Raw genomic sequence first — 16136 nt, forward strand, 5'->3', positions numbered from 1 at the left:
TTATGTCTTCCTAGAAAATTAAGAATTGTAGGTACATTAGTCTATTATATACAATACAGACAAGTCAGCCAAATCCATTGGAATGGCTGCTATCTATTATGCTAGAATCATGTAGAAACCAGAGATTAGAGGTAAGTGGGGACAGGAAAGAAGCAGAGGTGAAGAGAAAGAAAAGTCAGGAGAGAGACGCTGAGTCCAAAACAAAGAGCAAATTTAGTGTCATTCTCACATGCAAGTTTATCAAGATTAGTCAACTCAGAATTTTGGTTTCAGGGAAATTATTTTTTTAAGGCAGCAATAAAACTCACAGTCCCTTTAGAGTGGGTATACTTCTTCTTAAATTGTCCACTGCTACAGCCCAAGAATAAGACATTCTAGGTTAGAACAAATAGGAGAAAAGAAAAAAATTGGGCTTTTAAAATGTTCTTAAGTTTAAGAACATTATAAATGAGAAAGGAATAATATTGCCGCACTTCACATTTTCCAAGCACAGCACTTCAGTTTTCAGGAAGACGACAATTCTATTGCACACACTAAAGAAAAGCACAGGCTTAGCCCGGCTCTGTTATTTATTAATTGTGTGACTTGGGGCAATTTACTTCACCTCTCTGAGCCACAGACTGCCCTATAAAATGGAGATAATGATAGCATCAGTATTTTATTCAATCTACAAATATTTATTACATGCCTAATGTTTTAATAAGCACTGTGCAAGGTACTAGGGATTTAACAGTAAATGTAACAGACACAATCTTCTAGAAGTTTATATTCTAGTATGCAGGTCAGAAATTTTACAGTAATAATTACCAACTATTTAGAGTGCTGTTTACTGCTTTAAGCAATAAACAAGACACTATATAAGAAATAATACAAGATGGCCTTGAAACAGCACTGCCAGGAGGAAGGCGTGTACAGGCAGGGCAGTTCAAAAAATAAGTAATGAGTTCTCATGACAACTCAATACTGGATCTGGAATTAGAAATGCTGGGTTTACATGATGGTTCTGATGCTAAATGAAATATATGAGCTTGGCCAAGTGATTTGATTTCTCCAAATCTCAGGTTTTTCACTGAGAAATACAAGCACTTTTCTCACCGAGTCGCTATGAGCATACACGTGGTAGCAGCAAACACGCCCAGCGCCTGGCACGCAGCAGGCATTCAGTACCTGCTCCTTTCCTTTCTGCCTAAGGGGCTGCGTCACAGAATCTTTCACAGCAATTTCCAATATCTCCCGTAGTTAAGGCTTTCTCAGTAGCATCAGAAGCCCACCCACTGCTGTCCTTAATCTTAGTAAAGATATCTGGGGACGCATCAAAGACCACAAAAAGAACCAGCATCGGACATCAGGGGTAAACAACCAAAGCACTGCCACCACAGAAAACAGAAGCATTCGATCTAACACCTCCTAATGGGCCTTCACTGAATTTCCATAAGTCAATCATTGATCCCAATTTTCCTCCTTTTGTAAGTTATTTTTAGTAAGTACAAATCATAAAGCAACGCTAGTAGAAGCTCTCAGAAGTTATGACCTTCAAAATATACAAACAGAATGATGTAATAAGCCCTTAAATGGCTTCCCTTGAATAAGCATAAACTCACAAAACATCTTTACCTTTGTCATCTATTTATTTTAATGGAGACTTTTTCCAATCTCATTTTAAGGTTGTTCTCTTCTGCCTGTCTTTAGCAATAGTGATGAGATTTTATCACTGTTATATTCTCTTCCTTCTCTCTTATGACATAAATGTATCCATTACTAATTTCCATATTGCTTCAAACGATATGCTAGTTTTTTCTGTTACTGCATAAGTCTTACTATATTAAAATAAGTCCATCTTTACACTTTACCATATTTTTAAGTTCTTTAAAGTATATATTTTTATTTGATTTTGAAGAATACATTTTACTTTTAATAATTTTTTAATTATGTATTTTACTAGCTTCCAAATCATTAAGACACAACTACTTTTATTTGTTTTTATATTCCTAGTTCACACAGCAGGTGTGCAATATATTTTATTGCATAAATTTAAAATTATATTAATCAAAATAATTACAACTCAAAAAGATAATTCAAATCATTCTGTTGAATCAAGCTTTGTTCTCCTTCAATACTACCTCCAGTAGTAAGTTAATGGCTAAAATGTGGGGTTTTTTAAGACAAATTTTTCTCATCATAATTAAACTTACTATAGAAGAATATGACTTGTAATGAGAATTTCAGAAAATTTGAAACTCTCAGGGAATCAATTACATGACCTTCAAAAGGTCACATGGTTCTGGTAGCAGGAGAGTAGCATGTAGATTTATCTCTAATCTTCTATCCCTAACTCCCTTACAACAACAAAAATGAGAAAGAAAGTTCTAAATGTACCACCAAGAGTTAAATTAACTTTACATTATGGCAGTCATTTTACAACTAGTAACTAGTGTCACACAATAAATTTTCTGCAAAAAATTCTGCTGACAATTTAAATCTAAGTTATATTCAACACTCACAAAATAGATTTTATCAGTAATAAAACATATACTAAGCTTTTATATTCCTACTGAAGAACTTCACTAACCTTAATTTTTTGGTAAAAATGGTTACAAATCTTAAACTGTCAATACTCTTGCCTTATGATGTTGCACTGAAAAGGATCAACATTACTTATGCAGTATTCTTGTCAAAAATGCTTAGTCTGAACTTTATCATGCAGAGAAAAAAAATCATACAAATCTAAAATAAGGAATATTCTGCCAATATTTTGCAATTGGCTTAGACCATTCAAAAATGTAAAAATCATAAATGACAAAACAGGGATGGGACTAAAAACTATTCTTAATTCAATCTAAAGGGCTACGATAGCCAAATAAACAAGATTTATTCAAAAGTAAGTAATAGTTTTGTGTTCTCCTTAACTGGATCCTGGATCAAAACAAACAAATAAATAAATCAGCTTTATGAAACATTAAGACAATCAGTAGGGAAATTTTAATATGAACAGTCTATAAGATCAAAGTTTTATATCAACTGCAAATATATGCCCATATAGCATTCTCTTAAACATTTATAAAGTACCTATATAACAGATGAAAGACTCAGGGAAATACTGCAGTAAAGAAATATGAGTAACTTTGTTTAATGTAGGGCTTCAAAAACATTTTTGGTAATGAAACTTTCTTTCTTCTTAACATGTATTAATGTGTACAAAGGTGTGGAAATATTTCATTAAATAATTCATTTTTCTTACTTATATAGTATTAATTATTCATAAATCTTAGGTGGTAGAAATTTAATAAATAGTTTAAAATTACTAAAATATTAAACTCAAGATGACAAGTTTAAAAGTACCTGGATGATAAACTCTCCCCAATGAAGACTTCATTTAGTGCTCTCACTGGCAAAAGCTGGGGTCCAGAAGCCTCAAACTCTGCAGAGAAAGAAAGAAAAATCCAAGAGAGCACCTTAAAACTTCAGAAATATTACCATATAAATTTTATAAAATATTAAAATATTTGTCTTAATAGCATCTATAGCTTAATATTAACATATGAATTAAATCTCAAAGTATTCATAATATAGAACCACAAAATCATCTAAACATTATAGCTGCAATGAGTAAATAAACCTTAGTTCTTCTTTGAAACAATTTTTCAAGAGTGATGAAATATATTGATATTTATTCACAGCATAAGATTCAAGTTGTCACACTTGGCCAAGTTTTGCTCCAACTACAACCTGCTTCAGAAATAGAGATGATCAAGTACTTCCAAGGCAGAGCCATTCTGGATTCAAGCAGCAAACTACATGGATGGCTCATGTATGAAGCCAAATCAGTTATGTTAAAAGTCAGATGATTTTTCAAATAGAAAACAGAGAATGTTTTTCAGCAATGGCAGTTCTGGAGGAACAGTGCCACATCTCCTTATATGACTCCTAAAGAAATGTCATCTTTATTTTACCCTTTACAGTTCTGTGTACGACTTATGTAACCTTCCGTGATGACTACTTAAACAGCACTTTATCACGCAAAATCCTCCAAAGACCCACTGCTTTCTGGATCAAAGTGTGATTTTCACCTTCAGATGGTCGCTTTTACGGTTTTGCCTTTAACCAGTCCCCAGCCTGAGACGCCAGCCCTTTCTTCCCAGCGTCACCAACAGCAGGTTCGCGGCACCCAGGTGTCTCCTGCTGGGCACGCACTATGGAACGAGATACCTTTTCTGTCTCCTCCACTGTTTTTTCTTAGTCAAAGCTAAAAGTTAACTTCAACTGAGGCAGCAGCTAGCCTCTAAGATGGTCCCCCATGATTCCTGCCTCCTGGTATTCACATTCTTGTATAACTCTTCCTTTCACATCACACCAGAATTAGTCTATGTGACCAACATAAGGCAGAAATGGTGGTATGGCACTTCTGAGATTTGGTTTAGAAAGACACCCTGGCTTCTACCTTGGTCACTCTCTCTCCCTCATAAGCAGTCCAATGGAGAGGCCAACATAGCGAGGACCTGAAACCGCCTGCTAGTAGCCACGTGACGAGCTGAGGTGCACATCTTCCAGCCCAGTCATGTGTCCCGGCCAACAGCTTGACTGCCACCTCCTCAGAGACCCTAAACCGGAACTAACAAGCTAAGCCTCTCTTGGATTCTTGACTTTCATAATCTCTGTGAAATCACAAGTGTTTTCTATTAAGATGGTAAACTTTGGGGTAATTTGCTATGTTTTAAGATTCTGTTTCAGGTTAATGTGTATTAGACACATTAGACACTTAATACTCTATAAAACTTTCCACCACTGTCACCAACACAACCGCCAATTTAATATTCTCCTCTGATGTGTAGCCTATTTGTTTATATGCTTATTGAATGTTAATTACATGTATAATTTCTTTTGGATTTTAACTGTCTAAAGTGACCCAACTATTCTTTCAATTACCACAAGTTGCTATTACAACACCATGGAATCTTTAAAAATTTATTTGACTAAATTATATAATGGGCTAACATTATCAGCTAGATCTCGTAATACAGAAGGAACCTGATACAAAAAGGTATATAAGAATGATGTGTTTGATCAAATTTGATTGAACTTAAGACTGCACACTTAACTTTTGATATTGTCTTAATTTGGTACTAAATATAGTCACATTTTTACAACTAACAAGTTTTACCAACGTAAAAAGTTAAAATTTATAGTTTATTTTTCTTTACATAGTGTAATCATTAATGGAATGTTTTGTATCTCCTCACAGATTTTCTACAAATGTTCACTAACAGTAAGTACTCACTAAATATTGCTTTGTACTCAGTTGCCAAGTCATGCCTGAGAAAAGAATACTGGAATGGGTTGTCATTTCCTTCTTCAGGGGATCCTCCCAATCCAGGGATGGAACCTCTGTCTCCTGCACTGGTAGACAGTCTAAGCCACCAAGGAAGCCGTCACTGTATATTAGTAACTGACAAATCTGAAATCTCACCAAACTGTAACCATATGTTTTTCTTTTGTATGGTCTTAACTTTTTATCTGTATTCTTGTTTCTCCTCATCCTAATTTTCCTTTCTGTATATAGCACTTTTACTATATGTGCTTGCTGAATTTCACCTGAAATCTTTTATCAAAAGAGGAAGAAAATATATAAAATTGTTTCAAGTCTCATTAATCATCTTAATTCTCCTTATAGTTCTTTCATGCTAATTGACTATCAAACATTATTTAATCATTAAACTGTTCATTTACACCTTGCTTCAACAAAACACAAAAAGATGGACTCAAGAGCAATTGACAATTTTCTATCTAAAGAGACTCCATTACAAAATTAATCATTAATTTATATTTTTAAGTATAGAATTGTTATGTGACAGAGACCAAAATCCTGTGCACTTCTCTCACAGCCAAACCATTAGACTATGTTTCTGGATCCACCCACCTTGGGTATACTCATGGAACTAGTAATGGCCAAAGGATTATGAGCAAAAGTAGTGAAAAGGCCTGGCTCCTAAAACTTCCATAAGAATCCCCCATGCTCTCACTGACTTCTTCCCATAAGTTACAAGGACCAAACAGAAGATCAAAGGCCACTGTTTGGAGGTTGCCTGAACACTCCTTGGACAGTGAGCTGAACTATAAATAAAACTTCAGTATGTTAAGCCACTGAGATTCTAGGATTGTTTATCAAATCAATTCACTTATCCAAATTAATACAAGTAGGCTTGCAAATAAAAAGTTACGAGTTGATGTGATTAAAAGTTTTCTTTAACAAACAAACTCTACCTTCCCTTGACTTAGCATGCACGCACATCATTATGTCATTCTTGGGCTTTCCTGGTGGCACATACAGTAAAGAGTCTGCCTGGAATGCGGGAGACCGGGGTTCGGTCCCTGGGTCAGGAAGATCCTCTGGAGGTGGCTATGGCAACCCACTCCAGTATTCTTGCCTAGAGAATTCCATAGACAGAGGAGCCTGTAGGGCTACAGTCCATGGGGTCGCAAATAGTCGGACACAACTGAAGCGACTTAGCATGCACATACCTTCCCTTGAGGGTATAATGGTAATAAAAATGAACTCCTCTTCATTAATTTGAATGCAACCCAAGTGGCTCAGGTGGTAGAGAATATGCCTGCAATGCAGGGGAGCCTGGTTCAATGCCTGGATCAGGAAGATGCACTGGAGAAGGAAATGGCAACCCACTCCAGTATTCTTGCCTGGAAAATTCCATGGACAAAGAAGCATGGTGGGCTGCAGTCCATTTGGCAGCAGAGTCAGACATGACTGAGCAACTGAGCACACCACATACATAATCGAGTTAAGGACAGATAACACTAAACAGAAAATTTTATTGGATTGAAGTTAAATCATCCTTCTTGCAAAAAAACTAGCATTTTTTTTCTCTTTAATCCTGTGTTCCAAATTAAAAAGCTAAATCAGGGATCAAACATGGTGGTATATTTATAATCTCAAACCTACTCTTATATTCAAAAATCCCAAATGGCAGTTTCTTAGGAAGTGTTCCCTGCCAACCTGAAGAGAATTTAAATAGGGAACATGAGATATATCTTGAAATCTTTCTAATTTTTTCTCAGAAAATAAAGTTCTTTATCAAGGGAAAAAACTCTCTAACAAAACGTTCTCTAAAATAGTGCCAACATTGTAAATATTATATAATTGCTAATAACAATAATATTAATAATTAGTATAACAAGTTCCAGTGTTGTTATTGAGAAATCTGAAACTACTCTGATTCCAGGTTCTTCATGTATAAAATAACCTGCTCCAACCACAATCACCACCAGTATCACCACTTCCTTTCTGGAAGCTTGCAAGAGGTTTGCTTTAGCCCTAGTATACTAACATGCCTCAGTGTGGGACCTTTTAGCACTGATTATATTAAGTATTTTGTGTGTTCCTTCATTCAGAGCCTGGTGCCTAAGTTTTGAGAAAATTTTTTTAAATTCTTTTTGAGTATTTCCTGTGCTTTTACTAGAACCTCCACAAACCAGATGTAAATATCCGGAATATTACTAAGTTTATATGTAATTTGTTTCTATATATATTTAGTTTATAAGCTAAAACCAGTGAATCTGAGCAATGAATCTATATCCTATACACTGTTGGTGAAAACAACCAAATCCTGAACATCATTTTGATGACAGCAATAACTTGTTTTGGTGAAGTATAAAGTGAAATTTCTAGCTAAGATTTTAAAATCTTTTTAAAAAATTAAAATATTAATAGTTACTGCAGTCTTTCAAAAACAATAATAGGAAATCTGCTTATGAATGACTTGAAAGATTTCCAGATTTTTAAAAACTAGTTATTTAAAAATTTTCTAAAATCAAATGACTTTTTTTCAGGGGAAGAAAAACCATCTTTAAAACATGGCATTAACTCACAGTGTAGGAACATTCCAGATATTCAAGCTGGTTTTAGAAAAGGCAGAGGAACCAGAGATCAAATTGCCAACATCTGCTGGATCATCGAAAAAGCAAGAGAGCTCCAGAAAAACATCTATTTCTGCTTTATTGACTATGCCAAAGCCTTTGACTGTGTGGATCACAATAAACTGTGGAAAATTCTAAAAGAGATGAGACTACCAGACCACGTGACCTGCCTCTTAAGAAACCTGTATGCAGGTCAGGAAGCAACAGTTCAAACTGGACATGGAACAACAGACTGGTTCCAAATAGGAAAAGGAGTACGTCAAGGCTGTATATTATCACCCTGCTTATTTAATCTATATGCAGAGTACATCATGAGAAGTGCTGGGCTGGAAGAAGCACAAGCTGGAATCAAGATTGCCGGGAGAAATATCAATAACCTCAGATATGCAGATGACACCACCCTAATGGCAGAAAGTGAAGAGGAACTAAAAAGCCTCTTGATGAAAGTGAAAGAGGAGAGTGAAAAAGTTGGCTTAAAGCTCAACATTCAGAAAACGAAGATCATGGCATCTGGTCCCATCACTACATGGGAAATAGATGGGGAAACAGTGTCAGACTTTATTCTTTTGGGTTCCAAAATCACTGCAGATGGTGACTGTAGCCATGAAATTAAAAGACGCTTACTCCTTGGAAGGAAAGTTATGACCAACCTAGATAGCATATTCAAAAGCAGAGACATTACTTTGCCAACAAAGGTCCGTCTAGTCAAGGCTATGGTTTTTCCAGAGGTCATGTATGGATATGAGAGTTGGACTGTGAAAAAAGCTGAGCACTGAAGAATTGATGCTTTTGAACTGTTTTGCTGGAGAAGACTCTTGAGAGTCCCTTGGACTGCAAGGAGATCCAACCAGTCCATTCTAAAGGAGATCAGTCCTGGGTGTTCTTTGGAAGGAATGATGCTAAAGCTGAAACTCCACTACTTTGGCCACCTCATGCGAAGAGTTGACTCATTGGAAAAGACTGATGCTGGGAGGAATTAGGGGCAGGAGGAGAAGGAGATGACAGAGGATGAGATGGCTGGATGGCATCACCGACTCAATGGATGTGAGTTTGAGTGAACTCTGGGAGTTGGTGATGGACAGGGAGGCCTGGTGCGCTGCGGTTCATGGGGTCGCAAAGAGTTGGACACGACTGAGCGACTGAACTGAACTGAACCTATAAAGCTATAAATCACCATGAAAAACTCTGAAAAAAATAAATATATGTAAACAGCAAATACCACAACCAGACAGAAACAAAGCTGGAAAACAGTTATGTAAAGATAGCTTTTTCTGATAAAGTTTAGCCAAGAAATGAAATGCAAAAGGAAATAATATCCTTTTATACAGTCCACAGATATTTAGGATATCTCTTGGGATCTTCTTGCATCATGAAAATCTTACAGTTATGGGACAAAGTGGGAAAATACTGCTGAATATAATCCTCAAATTAGCTCAAAACTGAGAATTCATCTTAACACAACAAAAAAGCTGCATATCATTTTATGCTATTATTCCCTTAGCATCTTACACAAATATCTGAAATACAAATCTTAAGCTGATATACCAAAATTTCCTAACAAAAAGATTTTTTAATCAATAACTAGATCCATGGTAAATATATGTAAATGCAAATATATAAATGTATAATTATTATGAAGTCTTCCACAGATTAGTTCATTTTCTTTCAACGACTTTCTTTTTCCTTTTTGACATTTCAAAGATTAAGACCAAGACTCTTTCCTTAAATATCAAGTACCCTTCTCAGACATTTTATAGTCCTTCCCTTATCAATGAGTTTTCAAACCCACCCTAGAAAAAAATTGTTATCGACCTATGCTATATTTCTTATTTCAGAATCTAATCATAAAAATTTTACAACTCAAGTAGTTCATTGTACTTCCTTAAATGTAGTCAGTGGCACTGAAATCCCCATATAATTATAAATGATTACTTCCAGAAATTAGAGATCAAAGGAACTGTAAATTACATATTGCCCCAAACACACTTAATTCCCAATCCACCTACTTTCATCATGAACTCTTTCAATGTTGAAGGCTCTACTATGCTGATTCAAACTCAGCTGCTGTTCATGGAGGTCCACAGGAACAGGGTTGATGCCAGTCCCTTCAAGATATAACCTAATTCGCTGCCTCCACAACCACCTTAGGGTGAAGAAAAAGTTATATTGAAATAGAATAAGTTAAACAAAGGATTAGACATTATAGTTTCTCCAAATTAAAAAAAATAATATTAAAAAACTAGTTATCCCATGAACTAATTACCGCAGAAATATCTAAAACCCACCACAAATTCCTGCGCAAAAACAGATTTAGATGGCAATATCTACTGTATCTATAAGACCCCTCAAATAACATGAATTAAAGTCAAATTATTTATCAAGTACCCATTAAATCCCATACACGGAGCCTAATGCAGTTGTGTTTTACTTATCAAAAAGTATAATATATATATTAAAGAAAACATTCTGAAATTAAAACACCATTATGTTAAAGTGGTCGGCTTATATAAAAATTCCTTCCCTAAAATTCAGTAATAATGTTTTTCTGGTTTGTTTTTTTTTTTTTACATAAGAGTTGAATAACAAATACTGTAACACTTAAGATTACATCTAAAACTTCAATGTCTTTTTAGTGGGGGAAAAAAAAGGAATCAAGTTTAATTGATTTTAAAATCAAAAACTGACATATCAAAAAGCCAATGGGACAGATTCTACTAGATAAGTACACAAAAATATACTCCTACTTGGAGTATATTAGTCATCTGTAAGGGTGCTAAACTTCTGAGATGAGCAGAAACTGAAAACTCGCTACTAAGAGACTCGCTACTAAAAAAAAAAAAAAAGACTTCAGAAGTCAAGAAGATTTAATACAATTTCACAAACACCTAGAGAAAAGGTTTTCTCAAACTATAAAATCTAGGCTAAGTCAGCGAGAAAAAGTAGTCCAACTTAGCTCTAATTAATGGGTCTACCTCATCGTAACTCTTCCCTCTACCCTTCTCTCTTCAGGGCAGTCTGACTACTGAACAAATTAAGTGAAAGGAATATTTAAAAAAAACATCTCTACTGGTTAGGAAATACTTAACATGTAAGACAGAGATACCAGGAATCTCAGCAAAGTTAGAAAAAATCCAACCTTCAGACACTCTGGATGGGAAAAGATGAGGGTGAAAAATACAAAATCTCAGAGAACTTGAACATTTAATTTTCACCAATAGTCTTAATCATCTTTTTACCAAACTGGTAAAAGCATGTAAGGTTAAAGTAGAGACACGGCCTCTATCTCACTGAAGGAGAAAAACCTCTACTTAACAGTTACATTACAGGCCAAGTAGCATTTGGCAAGGTTTCTCCACATAGTTCCAATAGGGTTAGGAGTAGCCAAGTTAGATGTGTTTGTGACTCAGCTAATGTATTATTTTTTATGTATTATTTGAATTGTTTTTTATGGCTACAACTATGGACTAATCCAAATATTATCTAATTTGTTCTGTTTAACAGCATTTTTAATGATATACATTAATAAAATAATTATATAATAATTATATTATCTTAACAAGATAATTATAGAGCAATAGTAAGAAGTTCCTACCTGAACTCACCACGATAGAACTTCTGTAAGGCTTCTGGGAAGGAATGCGTATATCGAACAGGAAGACATAAATGACCCTCAGACCTTTATTTTAAAGGGATTTGGGTGGTATAAAGGGAAGAAGAAATAAAAGTACTCAATTATCATTAAACTACAAAAATCAGACATGAATATTTTTGAATTTCTACTCTATAATTCATTTTTGCCACATATTATTTATATTTTCAACAAGAACCAAAAAAAAAAAAAAAAAAAAAGACCAAATATAAATAGTAGTTTACATCCAGGTTTAATACCATAATACAACTTAAGTTTCCACATTACAGTAAAACTAACAGCAAATTTGCCACTGACTGATATCCCTGCAAAATTATCTAATGGTGTAGTGATGTTTGCATCTTAACATCTATATTACTTAACTACTAGGTTTGGGCAAGTCACTTTAGCATCAGCTTCTTTATCTCTAAAAAGGCCATAAGACCACCAATCTCAAAAGGTTATTCTGAGGAATCAAACTATTTATGTGAAAGTTTTTTGAACCATAAACCCCTTAGAAATATCTTTTAAGATAATCTCTTACTAAAAGAGAACTCATAGCTTAATCTAACCTAACTTCAAGGAGTTAACAGCTTTCATGAAAGACAGAATTTAAAAAAAAAAAAAACTGCAAATTACAAACTGTTAACTGCCTATAGGCTGATACATGAAGATGAGAGGCTATGGCACCTAACATAAGGAAAGGTGTCCAGAAAGTTCAATCAGCTTCATTTATGTGATGCTTCAATCTTGAAGGAAAGGCTGACAGTTTGCCTGGCAAAACAAACCCTTAATAATAACTGTAAATTAACATAAATGTGAAGAGCCACGTAAAAGGCTTTTACAAAGCTGTAACTAGTCAATTTATCTGAGATAAATTTATCTAAGAAACTTAGGCAGGGACTAGATTTTTTTAATTTTTATATTTACTGCAATACTCTTATACAGTGCTAAGATTATGAAAGTTAAAAGTGAAAGTGTAAGTCGCTCAGTCTCGTGTGACTCTTTGCAACCCCAAGGACTTCTCCAGGCCAGAACACTGGAATGGGTAGCCTTTCCCTTCTCCAGGGGATCTTCCCAACCCAGGGATTGAACCCAGGTCTCCAACATTGCAGGTGGATTCTTTACTAGCTAAGTCACAAGGGAAGCCCCTTATATAAAAGTTATCAACGGTCATTTATTTGATAGAATACCTACTGAGGTCATCTGCAGGTCTAAAACACTCAAGAGAGAAAAATCTAGGCCCGGCCTGGAGGATTCAATTTCAGTGTGGCTCACTCACTAGTGCTAACTGCTTGGCAAGGTCCTCAAGTCTCTCTCCACGTGAGTCTCCCCACAGGGCGGCCTTGGTATCCTCACATCATGGTGGCTGACTTGCTCAAGAATGAGCAATCCAAGAGACCAACACAGAAGCTACAGTACCATTTATGACCTGGCCTTGGAATGCACACACTGTTGTATCAATATTCTGTTGATCCCACGGGCCAGCCCTGCTTAACGTGGGAAGAGAACCACATAAAGGTGTAAATAACAAGAGGCTACATTAAAGGTCAGCTATCACGTGCTCTCTAGCCCATTTTGATTATTAAGCACTTAAATGTCATAATTATATACAGGCATCAGCAGAGAGAGTATAGAATACCAAAGAGAAAACTGAAATTGTCTATTTAATTTGGCTGAGTCTACCAATGAGCCATCTTAGAGAAGCAGATCCTCCAGCCCAAGTCAAAGCTTTGGATGCCTGCAATCCCAGCTGACATCTGCCTATAACCTCATTAGAGATCCCAAGGTAACACCATCTAGCCAAACCCTTCCTGGATTCCTGACACATAGAAACCATGGGAGATAATAAATTATTATTACTATTGTTTTAAGCCTCCAGTTTGCAGATGATTTGTTATGCTGCATTTGATAACTACTGCAGAGAAGAAGAAACTTAACTGAACATTAACTTCTGGGCTTATTTAAGGATTGTGAGACACCTCACACTTATAAGAAATATAATAAGTCAGGCAATCTGAATTATGGAACAAGCTAGAGGCCTTATACATTTCTGCCTGGGGGCAAAAAGAGAAACCAAAAGACTTCTAGATTACATTATTCCAGCTAGAAATTAGAGAAACAACACCTTCTGCTTATCAGTTTCAAAATCTTCACAAGCTAATGAATATTAAGCCAGTTTTTAAAGGAGAATGTATTTCAACAAACTGTATAAAATATGATCACTAAACAATCTATCATTACAAAGTTTTTCTAAAATACATGTGTACAGTCACTAAAGGCAATTAAAAAATAATTACTGAAGCAATAATCTCAGTTACTTGTGCTCAGGAGATATTTGCTCAGCTAGGTCAGGGTCCTAGCCCCGCTCCCTAAAATAATTTGACTAATCATTCATTTTTCAAGTGTTTATTGCCTACTGACTATGTATAATAATAGTATGCTAGAGAAATTTAGTCCTATCCTCAAAGAATTTGTAGTCTGATGGAAGAGACAAACAATCAAGCAGAAAATAATGAGAGAGAAGGGCTCTCTGTAGAGGGAATCATAGTCAGAGCCCAAGACAGGAACCAGTCTTGAATTAAAAAGAACTACACAATTGAGTCAGTGGTCTAAGGGCACTCCAGGCGAAAGCACAAATAGAGGCATGAAAAGGACCTCTGGAGAACTCTTTCACTTACTCTTCCCAGCCCTGCTATCTTGCTATCAACAAAGCTCACCACCAAAGCAAAAGCTCCGACAAGAGAGCCTCCAATCAAGATGTTAGGATGCTCATCCATTACACTGTGCTTAAGCACAGCTTCAGGTTGGGGCGGCAGGGTGGGGGGGCGGGGGGGATTACTGAATGAAGGTATAAACTTCCATTTTTGAGATAAGAAAGTACTCGAGAAGCAATGTGCCACATGCTGGCAAAAGTTAACACCGGTGTATGGTATATTTGAAAGTTATTAAAGAGAGCAGATCTTAAGAGTTCTCATCATTAGGAAACAAACTTTCCCGTCTTTTTTTTTTTTTTAGCTATATCAGATAACAGATGTTACCAACTTACTGTGGTAATGATTTCACACAACACAGGTTACATCAAGTCATTATGCTGTACATCCTACACTTATACGGTGCTATATGTCCATTATATCTCAATAAAACTGGGCAAAAATACAATTAAAAAACCCCAAAGAATAGACTTCAGGAAGGATCCTAGAATGTTCCTAGAGAGGCATCAGTCCTTTTTTTAAGCTGAAGAATGTGCCTGTGGGTAAATAAAGATAGATGAAACTAGAAAAGCTGATAAGCAACAGGTGGTGAATCATCATACACATTATGCTAAGGAATTTGCAAGGCACCCTGAAGATAAAAGGAAACCCTGAAAGACTCTAACTGAAGAGTGGATACAATCAAATTTGCACTTTAGAAAAAATACTAAGGCAAAGTATAAAGGATGAGTTGGAAAGAGCAAGAATGGAGATTATTGCAGTAATTTAACTCACACACTACAAAGGCCTGAGCTATGATTAGTAACAGTGAGGAGGGCAAGAGATGGACTCAAAGGTAGGATCCCTAAAACTTCACACTAAATACCCGACCCTGAAGGGAGGGGGTGAGGATGAGTTGCCACAGCTTTAGCACCCATTACAATTCCATTCATCAAGTATGGCAGCGGGAAAAGGAGACAAGTCCATTTGTAAATACATTACTTTTAACTGCCACCAGATACATTCAAGTGGAAGCCAGTATGGCTACAACAGCATGAAGAAAGAGAAAATAACAGGACATAAGGATACAGAATAGTCAGAGGCCAGATAATGTAGAGTCTTGAATGTCACAGTGAAGGTGATCAACCATCCCCATTTGCCCGAGACAGACAATTTTCCCAGGACGAAGGACTTTCGGTGCTAAAACTGAGAAAATCCCAAGCAAACCAGGATGAAAAGGAACTGGTCATCCTAGTCTTTGTAAAATTAATTTTATTCTGAGTTAGATGGAGAGCCACATTAAGACTTTGAGCAGAGAAGTCTACCTAATATTACCAGACTTTTTAAAACAGTCACTGTGGCTGCAGTGGACAGAAGAGACTTAAATAAGACAAGAGTAGAAACAAGATCACTGTTGGTATAAAGATTCTGGAGTCACCAGAATCTTAGTTAAAATGACAGATGTTAATCAGTTATTCTGGAGATAGTATAGAAAAGGAATAGAAAAGACTTATCTATGACTGAGCAGAAAGATAATGGTAGAAAATATTTTAAGAAATTTGTCAGGAAAGTGAATGAAGAGAGAATTAAGAAAAAAACAGAGGAGATCAACACACTGAAAATCAAAGGGCAGATTTATTAGAATTGAGGAAATAGGTCTGCTATTAAGGAAGGAGGCTATGGTCAGAGTGATTTGAGAGATGGGGAAATTCTAGATGACTGCAAAGTCCAGATATGATCATGGTTGTGAGTGGCTAGAACAGAATAAGGTTATATGTCAGAGAAGCTGAGGAAAGGGAGAAACAGTGCTAACAGGGTTTAATTTATTTATTAAGTCTATGAAGTCACACAGGAAATCAGAGGAGGCATACTTAGGAATGTAGATAAGA

At 35.8% G+C, this 16136-nt stretch overlaps 1 protein-coding gene across 2 annotated transcripts in view; it reads right to left on the bottom strand.

Moving 5' to 3' along the window:
• NADK2 (NAD kinase 2, mitochondrial) overlaps window positions 1-16136 on the bottom strand; it is a 46651-nt gene that overhangs the window by 14152 nt on the left and 16363 nt on the right. Inside the window, exons 5-8 of one of the 2 annotated variants that reach the window (XM_040262333.1) lie at window positions 11519-11602; window positions 9933-10069; window positions 3340-3418; window positions 309-374 (exon numbers count right to left, since the gene is read on the bottom strand). In XM_040262333.1, the coding sequence (XP_040118267.1) occupies window positions 309-374; window positions 3340-3418; window positions 9933-10069; window positions 11519-11602 (366 nt within the window). The remainder of the gene's footprint in view (window positions 1-308; window positions 375-3339; window positions 3419-9932; window positions 10070-11518; window positions 11603-16136) is intronic. The other variant, XM_040262334.1, reaches the window with a different exon arrangement.

The sequence above is a fragment of the Oryx dammah genome, unplaced genomic scaffold, assembly GCF_014754425.2.
Source record: "Oryx dammah isolate SB20612 unplaced genomic scaffold, SCBI_Odam_1.1 HiC_scaffold_20, whole genome shotgun sequence".
Classification (NCBI taxonomy): domain Eukaryota; kingdom Metazoa; phylum Chordata; class Mammalia; order Artiodactyla; family Bovidae; genus Oryx; species Oryx dammah.